The sequence below is a fragment of the Pseudorasbora parva genome, chromosome 2, assembly GCF_024679245.1.
Source record: "Pseudorasbora parva isolate DD20220531a chromosome 2, ASM2467924v1, whole genome shotgun sequence".
Taxonomy (NCBI): Eukaryota; Metazoa; Chordata; class Actinopteri; order Cypriniformes; family Gobionidae; genus Pseudorasbora; species Pseudorasbora parva.
The window spans coordinates 33,234,899-33,254,340 of NC_090173.1; the positions used below are offsets into that span (position 1 = coordinate 33,234,899).

General features: G+C 38.3%; 1 protein-coding gene across 6 annotated transcripts in view; it reads right to left on the reverse strand.

Moving 5' to 3' along the window:
* The window catches only part of rarab (retinoic acid receptor, alpha b), a 145,519-nt gene that overhangs the window by 16,149 nt on the left and 109,928 nt on the right, over positions 1 to 19,442 (reverse strand). For all 6 annotated transcript variants that reach the window (XM_067416741.1, XM_067416731.1, XM_067416768.1 and 3 more), the window contains one exon: positions 3,190 to 3,338. In XM_067416741.1, the coding sequence (XP_067272842.1) occupies positions 3,190 to 3,338 (149 nt within the window). The remainder of the gene's footprint in view (positions 1 to 3,189; positions 3,339 to 19,442) is intronic.

A 19,442-nucleotide genomic window follows, 5' to 3' on the forward strand; every position in this document is an offset into this window, starting at 1 on the left:
ACACATTGTAATCCCAGAATGCATTGCAACAAGCTCTGTGAAAAAGAAAAGAAAGATGGGGGACAAAAGACAATTCAACAAAATGTGTGCTGTATGCATTCAGGCAGATTTTTCAAACTATGCAAACTGTACGCTCAGTGCAAGACTCTGAGTTTAAATGAGTACAAAAAGTTTGAATCACTCATAACTTCTGGAGAGAAACTCTGCAAACACGAGCCAAAGATTAAACTTTCTAGTGTGCCTGTGTTTGCAGACACTATCAAATGGAAAGGCTGTGCATGCAGCTGTATGCATAAGCTAATACAAAAGCATAATCGCTTTAAAACTGAAGTGTATAATTGGGCTTAACTACCATGCTAAGCAGCAGACAGCTCACAGCGAATGTAACAAACTCAAAGGTTGATCATTCTTCCACACAGACAGTCACACACAAAGTTGCAAGTTTTACAAAGAATCGCATCTAATATTAGTTTGTCGGTCTCATCTCCATACCAGCTTGGTGAATTCTATCTTCCAGCAAAAGGAACTGGATTAAATATTTTGAATGCTAGCAAACCACAATCTGATTTGTGACCTGTGATGCAGCCTGGATCATAATCAGGCAGTGTTCGGTCGTTGGCCGGAGGAGACATGCCACTGACTGAGCCTGGTTTCTCCTAAGGTTTTTTTTTCCATTCTGTCACCTGATTGGGAACAGTGTGGGATCCATACCAATGTCACCTCTGGCTTACTTGCTTACTTAGCCGGGACACCTAATATTCAACAATATTACTGATTTGACCCCACTGACACGATTGTATGAGAACTGAACTGGGCTGAACTGAGCAGTTTTTGTGCAGAACTGCTTTTTTGCCGACTTGGGTCATAATTTATAGTTAAATATCTGATATTTTGCAAGTGTTAATATCCAATATGATGTACTTTACACAGTTATTGAACTGAAATGAATCAACAACTGAACTAATTTCAACTAAATAATAACTGCTGTTAAGCATTCTTTTCCTGTTTATCACTGTAAAGCTGCTTTGAAACAAACTGTATTGAATAAAGTACTATATAAATAAAGGTGACTTTACTAGTTAATTTAACCTGGCTAATCCACTTCAATTAAACGGATAAAGGCAGACTTGTTTAGTGTAGCCCATGGGTAGCATCCTATCTTCACACAGAATTTGGTGTTGCTGAAACATTGAAATGCAACAAGAATGTTATTCAATCAAAACCAAATCAAATTGTGCATAATGAATCTGTTGTTTCAGATAAGTCATTTATAAGTTTATTTCAAATAGGATGCCACCTTTGAAGGGTAAGTTAGTCTTACCAAAAATGCAAAACAAAGGTCTCAAACACATTTCTCCAATTGAAAGGGTAAGTTCACCCAAAAATGAAAATTGTCATTACTTACTTGCCAATCATGTCGTTCGACACCCTTCAGAACTTTGTTCATCTTCAGAACACAAATGAATATAGTTGTGTTGAAATCTGTTGGCTCAGAAAGCTCTCTCAAGACCCATAAAAGGCACTAAAGACGTTGTTACAAAATCCATCTCACTACAGTGGTTTTACAATCGTTTTATGAAGCAACGAGAATAGATTTTGAGCACAAAAAAACAAAACAAAATAACGATTTATATAGTGATGGGGCGATTTCCAAACACAATACCCTAAAGCTTCGAAGCATTAAGTATATTGATTCATGATTGAGATCGCCAAAGTCACATGATTTCAGCAGATTGACACGCGATCCGAATCATGATTCAATAAGCGGATTCATAATGCTTCGAAGCTTCGGGGAGCTATGTTTTAAAAAATGGCCCATCACTATCCAAGTCGTTATTTAGTTTTTTTCCCACACAAAAACTATTCTCGTTGCTTCAAAAAAAATATTGTAGAGCTAATGTAGTGGGATGGGCTTTGTAACAACGTCTTTTAGTGCCTTTTATGGGTCTTGAGAAAGGAAATGACATTGGCGTCAATGAAGGCCTGTCTGAGCCATTGGATTCCAACGAAAATATCTTCATTTGTGTTCTGAAGATGAACGGAGGTCTTACAGGTGTCGTACAAAATGAGGGTGAGTCATTATTGACAGAATTTTCATTTTTGAGTGAACTAACCCTTTAAGAGCTCAAACAATCCTTGTTCATCTCAAAACAGACAAGGCTGTAGGGGCGAGAGGAGAGTGATGGGTGCTTTTTTTATGTCCTCATAACATTCAAAAGCAGCGAAAAAAATGAGAGGATAGCACATGCAAAATTAATAAAGTTATGTTTATTATTTTTCACGAGCACCGCTGTGTGTATGTCCGACCATGCAGCTCTCCAACCACGCTTCCCTGCGGCTGCGGGCTCAGATGAACAGGCTTTGTAACCTTCATAGTTCAACTCAAAGCCCCCGTGTTTCTCTTTCTCAGGGAAACACTGTGTAGATCATACAATTGTATACATGGCTAGCTTTCAATTATTAAGTAGCACAGAAAAAAAGGCTGGAATTCACAGCAGTGACAATGGAGTCTTCCCCCATTCAAAATATTGTTAGTTAAATATCTGATATATTTGTCTTGTTTATATACCTGATATGCTAGTCCAGTACCAATATATTTGTGCATCCCAACATTCAGATTCATGACTCAAGACATAAAAAAATAGTGGCCTCGAAGTATTTGGATACTTATATGCCAGGTTTCACAGACAAAGTTTAAGTCTAGTCCCAGACTAAAATGCACATTTAAACGGTCTTAGCTGAAAGCAACTTCCTCTCAAAATAGGTCAGCGTTATTGTTTTGTCTCAAGATAAACATCAGTGACTTTTTTTTCCTCTAAAGCACATTTATAAAAGATACTTAAATTATTCAAATTTAACTAAGGCCTAATCCTGTATTAATCCAAGTCATGTCTGTGAAACCGGGCCTTAATGTCCAAATGTCCTTGGAGTATAAAACAAAATATCAAAAACAAGTGCAAAACAAAGAAACTATAATAAAAACATTTCTAAAATTAGAAAACAATAGATATACTTGTCTTTACTACTAACACTAGAGTGGCCCAAAATGGCCATTAGTTTGTGGTTTTTATTTGCAGATGCCACTTAGGTTTTGATATTCCTCATTTTATATAGACACCTTTGGCTGTGCAAAACGTTTTGGGGCCACAAATCAATCCTTATGCAAACAAAGATGTGATGGATTCTTACCTTGCACCCTTCACATGCGCTGACTCCATAGTGGTAGCCTGATGACTTGTCCTGACAGACAAAACAGGGCTTATAGACCCGTGGGGGAGGCGGTGGAGAGGGTGGGCTGGGTACGATCTCCTCCGAGCTTGTGCTCTGGGTCTCCACAGCTACAAGGGAACAGAGACAGCCTTTAGTTTGACCCAATGTGCCATAATTTCCTCACAGGTTATTAGGTTCATTTGAGAAAACTGCGTTTTGTCTTTTAGCAACAGTCTGCAGAGACCTTCAACCTTCAAAAGATCCCTCTGCTCCCCAGGAAGGCTCAGTGAGGGAACACGCACACATCCCGATGAGCAGCTAAGGTCATGCTTGTCAGGAGGACATCTCCATTCCTAGTGCGAGCAGACAGATAGGCTGGTGCCACGCTCTCCTTAAACACTCACTCTGCTTTCTTCCTGGTTTCAGCTGTTACCGACTGGGACGAGTGCCAGCCTTAATTAATAAAGTCATGACAGTCAGTCGGGGTGTGGAGGGAGAAACCGCACGCTGTGCTTGAATGGAGGTGGCGCCCGAACCACACGGCACTGTCACAGGGCTGCAATGACCGAGAGCTCATGAAAACAACCAAGCCATTTAAATAGTAGACCATGAAGAAAACAAACAACTTAAGAGTAAGTCCTGTCCTCTCCACACTTCAATGGCACAAAACTACAAACTCGCTGTATTTTGAATACCTGAAATTCTCCATGTCGCTGAGGTTACCCCTGTATAAATATGCCCACATGTAAAATGATCATCTCTGCTCTGTGGCAATAATGGCACCAGTATATTTTCAAACCATGAACTTACAGATATATTTACTCCACAACCCTCATGGGTCTCTACCCTGCCATCCAACTGTCCCACTGCCTCACAAATGCCATGCCGTGGAGGAAAATAAGAGATGAAGCGAGAGACTGCTAGTGAAGGAAAGCATGTTACTGTGCAGGTGCAGTTTGGGTCTGTTAAATGGGTGATGAATTGAGGAATCAAATTTTCCTTGAGCTTTTATGGTAATATAAGATTATCCTCTAAGTTTCAGGGCTGAAAACGTCCTTGTTAGTTAAAGAAAAGCTTTTATAGACACCAGGCTCAGCAAACAGTCCTGTGCTTTATACTGACGTCAGTGTGCGACGAAACACCGCCTCTACAGAATCTACAGCAAGTTTAATCCAGTAGCCCCGTCCACTGACTCATGGAGGGCTCGTGCTAGCTAGTCAACAACAATAAACATGCAGAGAAAGATTAAGATATTGCGCTATTCCTGGTTGTGGAAGAACGCAATAATTGAATACGCTTAATTCTGATCCTAATATTAGGAATGTGTGGTTGAACTTTATTTTTAATGAAGTTCCAGCTCACGTGGGGAAGACATGTTCACTTCAGTTCACTGCGGTATCGTTTGTAAATAAATCTCCGGTAGTTGCTGGATTTGGATCACAGGAATGGTGCAGCACACCATGTGAGTAAAACAGGTTTTTATATGTAATAGTACTGCATTGTTATAGATCAATTTGCTTATGTGTAAGTGTCTAACAGAACATACCTTTAGCACACTGGACTCAGACACGTATGGGCCAGGGCTCACAAAGCCCGGCAGGCCGACGAATCTCTTATTCTGCTATTCTCTCGCTCTCGATATCTGAAGGGAGGCACGCACACCGAACGTGTATGTGTGCGCAGATCATGCTTATATCGTCCGGTCCTAATATATCGTCCGATATCGTCCGTAATATAAAAACAATAGTCCAATCAATCGCGGGTCGATGTTTTATTTCTCATTGTGTTTGTTTGATAAAGACGTTTACGAGTCCCATGATCGAGATAATCATTCTGGTTGCTGCTTCTTCCTCATTCTCTCCTCTCTCTGAACTGACAGGGGAGCTGAAGCTCATTAAATATGCAAATCTTCTCCAATCCTAGCCGTGGGTGCGTCTCCAGTACGTCACGCCCATCAAAACCAAGCGTTTTGGAGAGAGCATCAAAACCAGTGTAGAAAATAGCCTATTACTTATTAGTTATGATGTGTTTGAATGTAAAAACCACACGAACATCATTAGTGCCAGTATATGACACCTTTAATAATCTGAGTTACACAAAGATTCAGGTGTTTTTGCAATAACCCCTAATAGATGTTGTAAAGGGTAGCCTAGAAATCTAGACGCACCCTAGCGGCAGCAAATTTAATTTGCCCGCAAGTGTCGTCTAGGAACTCTCAATACCCATCTGAGCTGTATTCCTCACAATCTGGACGGGCCAATCACATCGTGTATAGAGTCGGCGGGCAGGGCCATAATGACGACGGCCGAGTTGCGTTTGCGTGCTTCTAGTAAACACAGAAACTGGCGAACGGCGGCGGTCTTTCGAATCAGCTTTGACCACAACTCTGCTCTGGAAGACTTGGAGTTAAGCTTTTCTCTGAGAAAAGAACAAAGAACGGCACTGAAGTCATTCTTAAAAAGGGAAGATGTGTTCGGAGTTTAGCCGACCGGATACGGCGAATGTTTAATCTGTCAGCTAGCTCTGTTTCACCTTTGTTGCTCTGGTTGGTGTAGCTCTATCCTATCGCATGCAGAGGGAGTTTGAAAGACAACCGTTTATCCCGCCCCTCGGATTGAGCCCTGTCTATGGTGAGTTTACAGACCAAACATCTTGATGTGGGTCTGGTTTGTCAGGCTATGAAAAGGGTTGAAAGAGTCCAAAACTTTAATTTACTTTTACATGAAGATTTTCCACTCCCTGACTCTTTGAATGTTTTTGGTACTGTACCTTTACGATTTCTATGTGATGCATGTTAAGACTGAACATTTAGGTACATTGTAAATTAAATTAAGGGGATAATTAAGAATGTGTACATTTATGGCCACTGCTGGACGGTATAAATTTCCATCAGCAGTTTGAGCATTTCTCCGCGTTATTCATGAGAATTAACTCTTTTAACCCAATCACTGTATTGTATTACACAAGAGATTACATTACAATGGAGAATTCAAATGTCACAAAAGACCAGCATTTTTCTGATACATAGAAGACAATGCAGAAAATTCAATGACAACAACGAACAAAAACAATGCCTTTATTCTTTCTTGACTGACATGTCCTTTGTTCTGAAACCAGAGTGCCCGTAAATATTATATTTAATATTATTAGACATTTTAAATGTTCTTCCGCATTTCTCCCTCTTTCTTGGGAGTTTATCTAAGCTGCTGCCTCAACTTTTTTCCCTCCATTTTCATATTTTAATATTTAAGTACCGTAAAATGGTATAAAATATCGATACTTTTCCAGGTATCATCGAAGTTAGAAATTCCAGTATCGTGACGACATTACTACCTATTTATTTTAGGAGAATTAGTTCAATTATGCAGTTTTATTTAGACACCATTTGGTGGTGATTGTAAGTTCCCAGACTTTTTTAGAAATTCCTTGAAATGGGGAGCAATAATTTAAATTAAGTGCTATTTTATGAATGAAGGGAAACATCTGTTAATGTTCAGTTATGTTTGAAATTTGAAAGGGTTTCTATTATGTTGAAGTTGATCATTACCATTTTGTAGAAGTAGTAGGTAGCATAGTGGCTTATGGTTGGGTTGTGGATAATTTACTTATAAGCATGTTGCATAACTAACAACGTATAACATAACGTATAACATAACACACTCACCTAAAGTATTATTAGGATTAGGAACATGTTCAATTTCTCATTAATGCAATTATCTAATCAACCAATCACATGACAGTTGCTTCAATGCATTTAAGGGTGTGGTCCTGGTCAAGACAATCTCCTGAACTCCAAACTGAATATCAGAATGGGAAAGAAAGGTAATTTAAGCAATTTTAAGTGTGGCATGGGTATTAGTGCCAGACGGGCTGGTCTGAGTATTTCACAATCTGCTCAGTTATACTGAGATTTTCATGCACACTAGGGCTGCAACAAACGATTAATCAACTAATCATCGATTATAAGAAAAAAATCGGTTGCAATTCCTCTGATGTAAAGTGATCAATAATAGCAGCACGCTTAAATGGGACATTTACTTCAGGACACAAAGAATGGTAAAATATGAATCTGCAAACAATTACTACAAGTATAAAAATCACAATATTTTTTACATGACAATTGAGCTGACAGATTCACATTCACCTTTTAATTAACAGTATGAAACAGTAACTGACATGAATGATCCCATCTCCTTTTGTTAGTCATCATACATATGGAACAAAATACAGGCAAGTGATAAGACTATAATATCTAACAGTGTTACAATAAGGACTCCTAAGCTCGATCAAGCTTTATTCTTTTCAAAATAAATCACATTACTGTAATTATTCTTTATACTTTAATCATTATTATTAACATTATTACTATTATTAGTAGTAAAGCCTTTTCTAAAGAGATTTTCTGATAATTAGTTAGCTTCAGCTGGAGAACCCTCCTCTCACCGGCTCCTCTTGTGCTGGGATGGTTCATCTTTAAGTGCTTCAACATGCACGTCATGCTCCCGTTAAAAGCAAGTTACCCCTTGCATGTATTGCACATGACAACATTCTTGGTTTGAAGTTTTGTGAAACTTTCCCACACTTTGCTAGATCGGATTCATTTGCACTGTCATAATTAGCGCTGTTTTCCTATAGCATTCGTAAAGGCTGCATTATACTAGCGCTAGAGCGGCGTATCCGTCAAAATCGCGATATTGCAGGCCCTTACATTAGGTCACAAGATCAAATAACTACTCGACAAAAAGGATATTTGTCGACAATGTCGACTAATCGTTTCAGCCCTACGCACAACAATTTCTAGGGTTTACAAAGAATGGTGTGAAAAGGGAAAAACATCCAGTATGTGGCAGTCCTGTGGGTGAAAATGCCTTAATGCTAGATGTCAGAGGAGAATGGGCCGATTACAACCGAGGTATGCAGCAAAGCATTTGTGAAGCCACAACACGCACAACCTTGAGGCGGATGGGCTACAACAGCAGAAGACCCCACCGGGTACCACTCATCTCCACTACAAATAGGAAAAACAAGCTACAATTTGCACGAGCTCACCAAAATTGGACAGTTGAAGACTGGAAAAATGTTGCTTGGTCTGATGAGTCTCGATTTCTGTTGAGACATTTAGATGGTAGAGTCAGAATTTGGCGTAAACAGAATGAGAACATGGATCCATCATGCCTTGTTACCACTGGGCAGGCTGGTGGTGGTGGTGTAATGGTGTGGGGGATGTTGTCTTGGCACACTTTAGACCCCTTAGTGCCAATTGGGCATCGTTTAAATTAGGGCTGCATGATTTGGGGAAAATATATAATTGCGATTATTAAGGGTAAAATTGCGATTGCGATTTAAAATGCGATTATTGTAATTTATTTATTTTTAAAAATACAAATTAAAAGTGTGTGTATATAACATTGTGTTTATATATTAATAGTAATAATTATTATTATGATTATTATTACTGCTAAAAATATTTTTACAAATAAGAAATATTACAATAACTTTCATAATAACAAATAAAAAATAGAGTATGTCAGAATAAATATAACAATATAATACTCATACTAATTATTAATATTATTTTAGTAATATTTTACAGAAAATGGATTTTAGACCAAAAAAAAAAAAACTGCTGGGTTACATATTAATATGCAGACAGCCTATGCTATGACTAAAACAAATTAGAAAGGTATAAGCCTAAAGAGTTTTTAAAAAAAAAAAAAAAATATATATTATATATATATAATCTCTCATTATTATAAAAATCTGTGTTGTTTATTTGTGATATCAATTTCTTAAAGTCTGTCTTTAATATGAAATATGAACCTCTTGTGCATCCACTGTGGGGGAAAAATAGAAGTTCCCTTTCAAAGCCTACAGCGAACAGCCGGTTTGGACTACACCCCTGCACTTCCTTCAGGAATGACGTCATTAGAACAGGGGGCGTGGTCTTGTTGCTCTCCCATGTGGAGAAGAGCGCGCATTGAGCGCTTGCATCTCCCCGTTATGGTAAGAGGCGGGACCTTTCCGGGCAAAGTGCGCTAAGCTGCTGTCCAATCACAACACGGGAAGCGCTGGCCCAATCAGAACTCGTTACGTGTTTCTGAAGAAGGGACTTCATAGAACAAGGAAATTATCAGGCCGTTTTTAGGACAGAGGAAACAGCGGTGTACAGATAAGTCAATTGTGTGAAAAATACTGTTTTTTTACACGCGAAACATGAACGCATGTTATATTGCACACTGTAAACACAATCAAGGCTTCAAAAACACACTAAAAATGGGACCTTTAAACAGTGTTTGCGCCAAACGAGCACATCTTTGTCTATTACGAGTGATAAAATGAGGCCTCACTTCCATTACACGACAGATGCACTGTTGCTGAGCCAGTGGGCAACCGTCTGCATCTATTTCCTGTGTTCAGAAAAGGCACAAAGCTAAAAATACCCAACCTGGCACCATCACGGAGTCAGATGAGGATGTCATGTTCTTATTTCCTTCTACACACATACGACAAACATCCCCACAAATATAAACAAACGGTCAAATGCAAACACCATAGACTTCAATGCAGCGTGTTGAGAGAGCTACTAAAGGGGTTTATGTAGCCAGACAATAATAAAGAGCAATTCCAAGAAAAATACTGCCATAAAGGGACAGTTTATGGAGAATTACAAGCGGTAATTTGGGAAATACATAATTTCCGCAAATATAAAGACTACACCTTCTGACCAAAGGATTTATGACATTTCTGGTTAAAAATCACAGGACAAGTCAAAATTATTTTACAGGAATGATGCATACAAACATCAATCTCTTGCCTACAAAAAATGAGCTAATGCTGACCTTAAAAAAAACACAAAAAAAACAAGTATCCGCTAATATATTGGTCGACCACAAATGGGAACGTTATGAACAAAATAATTGGAAGAAAACAGCTGCAATGTAACAAAGCTTAGAATTTTTTTGAATTACTGTCATTTAAAATGCAACTATTTTGCCCTATAAAAAGGCAATGCCAACATATTTAAATTTGTATACATTTGATAATATTTTTCTGAATCGGAGCATAGTTTAACTAAACCTGAAATCTTAAGCTACAGGTCAATGTGCATAACTGTGCTGTAAAAGAACATTTATATATTTAGAAAAGAAAAAAGAAAAAAAAGGGACGTGAAACATTCACAGATGGTACTTGAGTTTATATTTTTCACACAAAGAGAGAACAGGAAGTGAGAAACTACCGGCTGGCATCACACAACCTGCTCTTGTGAACGCGAGAGCTTTGAGAAGGTGAGACTGTTATTAGATGTCAAAGAATTCATTTCTCTCCCACAGCTATTCTCACTGTTGCACTTGTTCCCTTTCACCAAATCTCTCTGTTTTTCCATGCCATTCATTCGTTCCCTAGAGCGCCGTCTGACCTCTTTCTGCTGCACAGCTCTGATATGAGTGGCACATTTTCCATAACAGGGACAGAGCTCAGCGCAGATCCAGGACAATGTCATGGGAACTGCTCTTCTGACGGCAGACACTCCAGCGGTGGGCAAAATTATGCCTTCATCTTCTCTTGCCCGCGCCACAAATTCTCAAACTTCCTTTAAACTCGATCTGATCAATAATGAATAATGTAAATTAAAAATTGAACAGCTGAACTGAACAGAGAAATCTCTCGCTCTAATATAAGTGAAAGTTTGAGTGTTGGTAGCTGCTTTCCTGAACCCGAATAACCCTGAATAACCGCAGAACTGGCAGCACAAGCGGCTTCCTGTGAAGCTGTGATCAGGTGGCACGCTCTAATTACGCACTCTGTTGCTTCTCTGAGGAGACGCGTCTTAGTCATGGCTGTTGAGTTGGCCTGTAGCTCTGGAGAACAACCTTGTGCTGAAATCAGGTTTAATTATGCCCAGAGGTTTGACCCAGGGTAACCTTACATTAAATGCTGTGAGGCTTTAGAAAACGGGTTGGCTTCACCTGCCTGAGATGCCCCTCACGGAAAAACATTAGTTATCAAAGTGTTCTTTAGCGGTTTAACATCCCTATGTACTTCCATGGTTAAATCTCACATTAAAACTGCCAAAACGTGGCTCTGTTCCAAAACCAGGAAAGCTGGCTACCTAGAAAGCATTTTAAATTATCAAAAAGTATGCAGTCTTTAAAAAAAAATATTTGTCAGAATTTAATGCAGGAACCCCAGAATGTATTGCCACCATGAAGGCAGCTTTCTAGGTTTTGGAGTAGGGCTAAGCGATATAACTGAAAACTTGTTTGAAAAAGTCTTTCATATCGGTCGATATTAATAGTTATTGATTTTTTTACGACCTATTTAAAATAAGGACCAGGAGAAAAATATATTACATTTAAACATTTTTATTTTAAACTTAACCTTCCTCTGAATATAATCCCCTGTCCCCTGGTAGAAGTATCAACACAACCATGGAAGACACTCAAATAATTCAATGTAAAAATTTGTCTAAAATCACAAAGAACACTTAAATGGTTAGTCCACCCAAAAATGCAATTGTGATTAATGACTCACCCTAATGTCGTTCCACACCCGTAAGACCTCCATTCATCATCAGAACACAGTTAAAGATATTTTAGATTTTGTCTGAGAGCGTATCTAAGTGTATGCACACTATACTGTCCATGTCAGCGTATTGAATCAGCGTATTGATTCATGATTCGGATCGCCAATGTAACGTTATTTTAGCTTTCAGTTTGACACCTGATCCGAATCATGAATGTGTGTGTGTGTGTGTGTATATATGTATGTGTATATATGTATGTGTGTGGAGGTGTGTATATATATGTATATATATATATATATATATATATATATATATATATATATCCAGTCCGTGTTCTTCACACCGTTTGCGTCATTTGCGGCACACACACAAAATACCGGCAGTTCAATAGGAAATGAACCTCTGTTAAGGGGGGGTGAAACACTCAGTTTCAGTCAGTGTCATGTCAATCTTGAGTACCTATAGAGTAGCATTGCATCCTGCATATCTCCGAAAAGTCTTGATTTTTTTTATAATTATATAAGAAAGATGCGCTGTTCCGAGTCTTTCCGGAAAAAAGCCGAGCGGGTGGGGGCGTATCGTGTGAGCGGAGCTAAATAATGACGTGTGCGCGCCGCTGTTATTGGGTTGAGTGCGTCGTAAAGCTGTGTCATCACTAACAGCGGGAAAAAACTTTATTCAAAATAAAAATATGGCTTTTAATCAGATACAGCCATACATCTATGATCCGGAATCAGACCCAGAGGCTGCAGTTGAACAGGAGCAGCAGCAAAAACGACTAGAGCAGGACGTCTCTATGTGGTACGATATACACTAACTATATAATATGCTTAGCGGCTTGTGTTATTTACATATTTATACTTGAATTATATCGTCGTATTTTTGTCTTTGAAGGTGTACATGTGGGAAGTGCAGTTGTGCACGTGTGTGTGTGTGTGTTTAAGCGTGGTTTGTGTAGACATGGTTTTGCACGGCAGGCTAGTGTTTACATAGAAAGACACGGAATAGTAGCGCATTTGAATGAAGAATGAAGAAGCGTGCTTATTTAGTTCAACATATTTCCCCACTCTTTGTGTATTTATTGTTGTTTGGAGTGCTTTTACAATACACAAACATAAAGTTACACATATAGTGGCCAGCTAAACAAATGTACACGCACTACACATCGCATGCTCCATTGATCAATTAACTATACGTGATCATGTTTGGGCTACGAGCATAGGCAAAAACACAGACATTTGAAGCAGTCTCACTCACCGCGTGCGGTTCTAACGTTGGGACTGCTCCATCATTCAGCATTAGGCGATCGGAAAATCCGGCGTCGAGCTGGGCCTTGTTTATGAAACAGTCGGCACCGAAATGCAGCGAACAGATATAAACATTCGCGCAACTCAGTTGCTGATCCGGAAAAGCAAATTACATCCACTGTTGCCTTAACGCGGGGTTTTTTGGCAATCTGTACATGACTGTCTTGGTCTGGCAACCAAAAACGCACTTTTTTGGTGACATTGTTAATTTCTTGAAGTCACATCACCTGTGCAGCGCAGCCTACGAGCCAGCGCTTTAATGGGCGTAGCCTGTTGCTTTCGCACTCTCCCTCTCTCTCTCTCTCTCTCTCTCTCACGCTCTTCCGGTAGAATTGTCCGTACGGCCCATACAAGGAAATTCCGACCTTTTAACGTCAAGTGGACCCATGATCGAAAAAAACTTGCCGAAACTTATGACTAACCGGAAGTAGTATTTTTGACAAAGAAATACTCCCATCAAACGTCCACCTTAACTTTTGAAACTTTGTCCATGTTTAGTATGGGAATCCATGTCTTTAACAGTGTAAAAAGATCAGTATGCATGAAACAGCATTTCACCCCCCCTTTAAAGGGGCCACACTATATTCCTACTCATGGAATATGATAGCCTGACAAGCCAGACCCACATCAAGATGTTTGGTCTGGAAACTCACCATTGACAGGGCTCAATCCGAGGGGCGGATAAACGGTTGTCTTTCAAACTCCCTCTGCACACGATAGGATAGAGCTACACCAACAAGAGCAACAAAGGTGAAACAGAGCTAGCTGACAGATTAAACATTCGCCGTATCCGGTCAGCTAACTCAGAACACATCTTCCCTTTTTAAGAATGACTTCAGTGCCGTTCTTTTCTCAGAGAAAAGCTTAACTCCAAGTCTTCCAGAGTCGCGGTCAAAGCTGATTCGAAAGACCGCCGCCGTTCGCCAGTTTCTGTGTTTACTAGAAGCACGCAAACGCAACTCAGCCGTCGTCATTATGGCCCCGCCCACCGAATCTATACATGATGTGATTGGGCCGTCCAGATTCTGAGGAATACAGCTCAAATGGGTATTGAGAGTTCCTAGACGACACTTGCGGGCAAATTAAATTTGCTGCCGCTAGGGTGCGTCTAGATTTCTAGGCTAGGAATATGAACCTCCTCCAAGTATGGTGTGATACTGGTGTGTTCTCAGCTCTGCATGACCGCTTTCCCATTACCAATTTTTCATACGAACTGTGCCCTGTTCTGAACGAAACTGCCAGTGTAAAAACTCCCTTTATTTATATTCTTAAAATGAGAGAAATCACTGCTTATTCTGAATTTAAGCTTTGGGTTAAGAGACATGAACAAGTTCTTTGAAAAACATCTGACCTTTGATACATGTCTAGTCTTCATTCCCTGAGTATGGTTTCACTAATTATAAACGTACATTTGCATCAAGCAAGCATATTTGTCCATACCCATGTTGATTAGAGTATTAAAAACATTCATTTAAGGTACATTTAGAACTGATAAAAACGTGCGATTAAATTGTGAATAATCGCAAGCGAACTTATGACAATATGCAAATTCACTTGAAGAGAAGCAGCCGTTGAGAGAGATGAAGAAATTGTTATTTGAACTCAGTGAACTGCCCTCCCTGACCCATGTCTATTCATGAAATAAAACAAATCCCCACACAGAGAAAAAACATTGCAAAAAATGCATGCTTTGTATAAATTTGTATAGATCGCGTGTGTAGACTATTTGTATAAATCATTATATATTATAGCAGAGGTGGCCAAACTTTTTACTACAAAGGGCCGTTAGCTGAAAGTAAATGTTGCATTAAATGAATTTAATATGAATTAATAAAATAAATTATATTCACTAAAATTAGAAATTAATATATGCTTCAATGGCACGTTTCGGTTTACCATTTTCCACTACCAAATTCACATATGGATGTGCATTTTATTTTACTTATATGCACAGTACTCATACTGACATTTCACAGAACATGTCAAAATACAGTCAGCAATTTCTGAGCGTTCTGCAGTAGACACCACGTATAAAGAGACAATTATGTTACTGCACATGGAGCGAGAAAAATATTATAGTGTGAAAGTCTTTGTGTGTGGGGGTGTGTACAAGTGTGAAAAATAGAGGAAAGATTGTGAGTTGTGTCTGAGAGCGAGAAAGATCGTGAGCACGTGTGAGAAAGAGAGGGAAAATAGGGCAGAGCATGAAAGGAAAACTCTGCATACCTCTCAGCGTTGGCGGCAGCTCTCTGGGGGAAAGTGGATCCTGGTACAACTATTAAGCCTCCCTATACTTACCCGACACACACTCAATAAAAAATGAGCCCCCATTTCTTTGTGTTATTCAAAGTTAACCCAGTAAGAGGGGGATGGATACAAATGGAATCAAGGCCTCATCATTACCAACACCATTATGGTAATGGGACAGTGCTGCTGGGCACAGAGATGGAGACACTGGAGAAAAATGAGGGAGTGTGCAGGATGAACAGCACACACTCATGTGAGACTACGATGTAGGTCACTTTGCACCAGAGTGCTGTGAGTCACAGGCCTTGGATCAGTGACTCATCCCTTTAAGCTCTGCCTCTTCTCTCCTTTTAGCCAATGAGGGCATGACAGGCTCCCTTTTCCCCAATAGTCATATATTTTAGTTAGGGAAGTGGGGAAATTATTTACCCCTACTTCCTGTGCTGGTATCCAGTCACACAGGTTTTTATATATGTAAAAGGAGACAGAAACATACTTTATATACTTTAGCTATATTACTGTTAAAATTAAAACATAGCCCGGTTTATACATGAACACCAAAAAATACAAATTTACACAGGCGACAACCTTTTCTGCCAACAGGGTTATTATATATAACGTTATTTGTCTAAAAGGAGCTGCATTGAAGGTCTGAGTGATTTAAAAAAGCGACTAGCCCAGCACAAACAGATTGACACCGCTAGATTCATTATATTTTGCAACACTGTCATGGTTTATGCTGCCAACGTCTTAAAGGGATAGTTCACTTTAAAACGAAATTTATATCATCCGTTACTCACCCTCAAGTTGTTTCAAACTGTATGAATTTCTTTCTTCAGCTGGACACAAGGGAGGATATTTTGAAGAATGTCAGTAACCAAACAGTTAACTGAAGCCATTGACTTCCATAGTATTTTTTTTCCTACTATGAAAGTCAATGGCTCCAGTTAACTGTTTGGTTATTGACATTCTTCAAAATATCTTCCCTTGTGTCCAGCTGAAGAAAGAAATTCATACAGGTTTGAAACAACTTGAGGTTGAGTAAAGGATGACAGATTTTTCATTTTAAAGTGAACTATCCCTTTAAGGGAAACATAGGTGTCAACCATGCTGTTCTCAACAGGATAATTTTTTTAAGCAAGGTACAAAGCAGCTCCCAGACGTTAAACTATAAGCAAAGATCTCATGCTCCGATTCATGAGTCATTGTTTACATAGCACACAATAGGTCATGAGAACAGCCTTTGCCCACAAACCAGTACTGTTGTTCAAGTCAAAGTCTTCTCTAATCTTCACTGTATAAAGTGGCTTTCATTGAGCATTCAGAATGCTTGGAGTTATTCAAACTTCTCTCATCTCAAACACATGCTCTTTGTGTGGCATTCATTCAGTTGGGGAATGGACTGAATCGTATGGTGACACTATCTATTGTTCATTTCTAATTCAGATAAAAATAAATAAAAATAAAATAAAAATCACAGGAACTTTTACAGGCCATTTACATTTGAAATAAAAATTAAGCCATATGGATTTATAAGTCATATGCGTTTGATCTGCCCAAAAATAAAAAATAAAATGTTGCTGACTGGTGGACAATAATAGGCAGAATGTGATCACTTTAAAATAACATTTGACGTAATATTTGTTTGAAAATATTTTTCAAATTAATGTTTTATGGCCTCAACTAAACTGTCAACTAAACTGGGAAAGGAGAGCCAAGGACTTTTTTTTGTTTAAATGGATGTTAAGAGGGGAGAGGCTTTGCTACATTGAATAAGATTGCTTTTGTAAGAAAAATGGCTTATTACATTAATTTGCAGCCCATCAGCTAATCAAATCACTTTTATTTATATAGTGCTTTATACAATACAGATTATTTCAAATCAGCTTTACAGTGATATAATGATTTAATCAGCTTTACAGGAAAATTATGCATTTTGGCTGTTGTTCAGCTGAAGTAAGTTCAGTGTTGATTCAATTACATTGTAAAGACCATGAATTATTAGATTAATTTAATCTATGAAGCAGCAAAATGTCAGTCCAGGTCAGTTTAGTTTTGTGCAGTTTTAAATTAAAGACTATACACTATACCTTTAACATTAGATTAAATTGAAAATTATCAACAAATTACAGTACGCCACCGCTTTCCAGTTAACGCATGCTCCCAGTTAAAGTGTCAATACTGTAGCTATAATTTCATTGCAGCGGTATAAGCTAAGAAATAAATAAATTATGGAATCCTATCAGATATTTGTTGAATAGAAAATGCATACCAATATGAAAAATACAGAAAAAACAAAAAGTGTACTACCATCCCAATTGGACCAGCAGGTTAAAAAAAACCTCCTAAAAAACAATCAATACTGCATCCTGGATATGGATGGATATAATATATATATAATATATATATATATATATATACTCCCACAGCCAATCTCCGTACTATGGGCGATCGGGCCTTCTTCTCTGCAGCCCCCAGTTTGTGGAATGCTCTCCCTGACCACCTGCGGACTCCACAGACTATAGATACTTTTAAGCGTGGTCTTAAAACCCACCTTTTTAGCAGAGCTTTTAATTGACTTGCTACTTTATTTTATTTTATTTTTCACTTTTATTTATTTATTGTTGTTGATTGTTTTTTTTTAATTCTGTAGCACTTTGAGATTTTGTTTAATATAAAGTGCATTATAAATAAAATGTATTTTATATATATATATATATATATATATATATATATATATATATATATATATATATATATATATATATATATATATATATATATATAAAAATACAGACCTCATCACAAATGTATAAAAGTAGCATTCACAAATTCCATGTTTTTTTTTGGTCCTATTTAAAGCTACACTGTGTAACTTTTTTAGTTTATTTTTACCTAAAATCACTTAGTTCTTTCAAAAATATATGTGCTCATTAATGTATATTTACTTCTTTCAAGTAATAATGCATTCTCGTAATTTTATAATATACCATTGAAAATACATACGTGTTGAGGGTTCGGATGGCGGTCGCCATGTTGCTCCTCCATCTTGAAAGTACATTTGCCAAAGAGGGACATACCCGTAAATTCAAGCTTCGCTTTTCGCATTTTTACACTCGATGGCACCGTGTCGAATGTGAAGAGGAGGATTGCTTGAGGCTGCTATATGATGATGGAGGATCACTCTTAAGCCCCTTTCACACTGCACGTCGGACCCGCAATATTCCCGGAACATTGCCGGGGTCGCCTTCTGTGTGAAAGCAACCACGTCCCGGAATTGATTACCGAATTCGAACCAGGTTGGGGACCTAGTAATCTTGCGGAATATGTATCAGAGTCGCCAAGGAAGCGGAAAAGAGAATTAAGACGGCAACGCGACAGGCAAATCAACAAGACAAAAGTAAATATTGGAGTGGCCTTTCCAAGATGGAAAGAGCTCATGAGGAGCAACGATTTTAAAAAGAACGCCGACGTTGCCTGCTTTCTTCTCGACAGGTAATATTAATTCAGCCTATTTGTGTATATTGGAAGTTTTATTGTTACTTGGCTAATTATATCATGGTGTGCTGTGCATAACACTAGAACGACGTCTAGGATAGTTTTCCTCGCGTCAATGATGAAAAAGTATTGTTTACCTTATAACATAAATCCGTGTTCTATGACGGATAACATGAGATTAATATTTTAATTGCATTATAATTTGTTTGCCTTACGCTAGTGGTGTTGTACAATATACAGAACAATGATAGCACTGATAAAAGTTACTTTACTAAGAGCTTGCATTCGTCTGGTAACCTGATAGCTGATGTTAGCAATGAACTGGTTATTATTCAGTTCTATTATTCATTTTACATAGATTAATTTGATCATAGATCATTTGGTAAATTAAATAACTGCAAATTATAATAGTTTTCAAAAATTACCTCATCACTTGAGTTGACGCAACACTCACCGAAGAGGTCGAACTGAAAGCCATGACTAAATCGGCCACCGTAGGAGTTGAAACGAAATCGAAATTGAGAGGAGCAAAAACTATTATTCACTGGATGGTCATATACCTTTTCACCACTAGATGGGAGAAAATATCACACAGTGTAGCTTTAAGATGGGTTTGATGGGTATTTAAAATCTGTTGCCCCATATAATCATTCTTT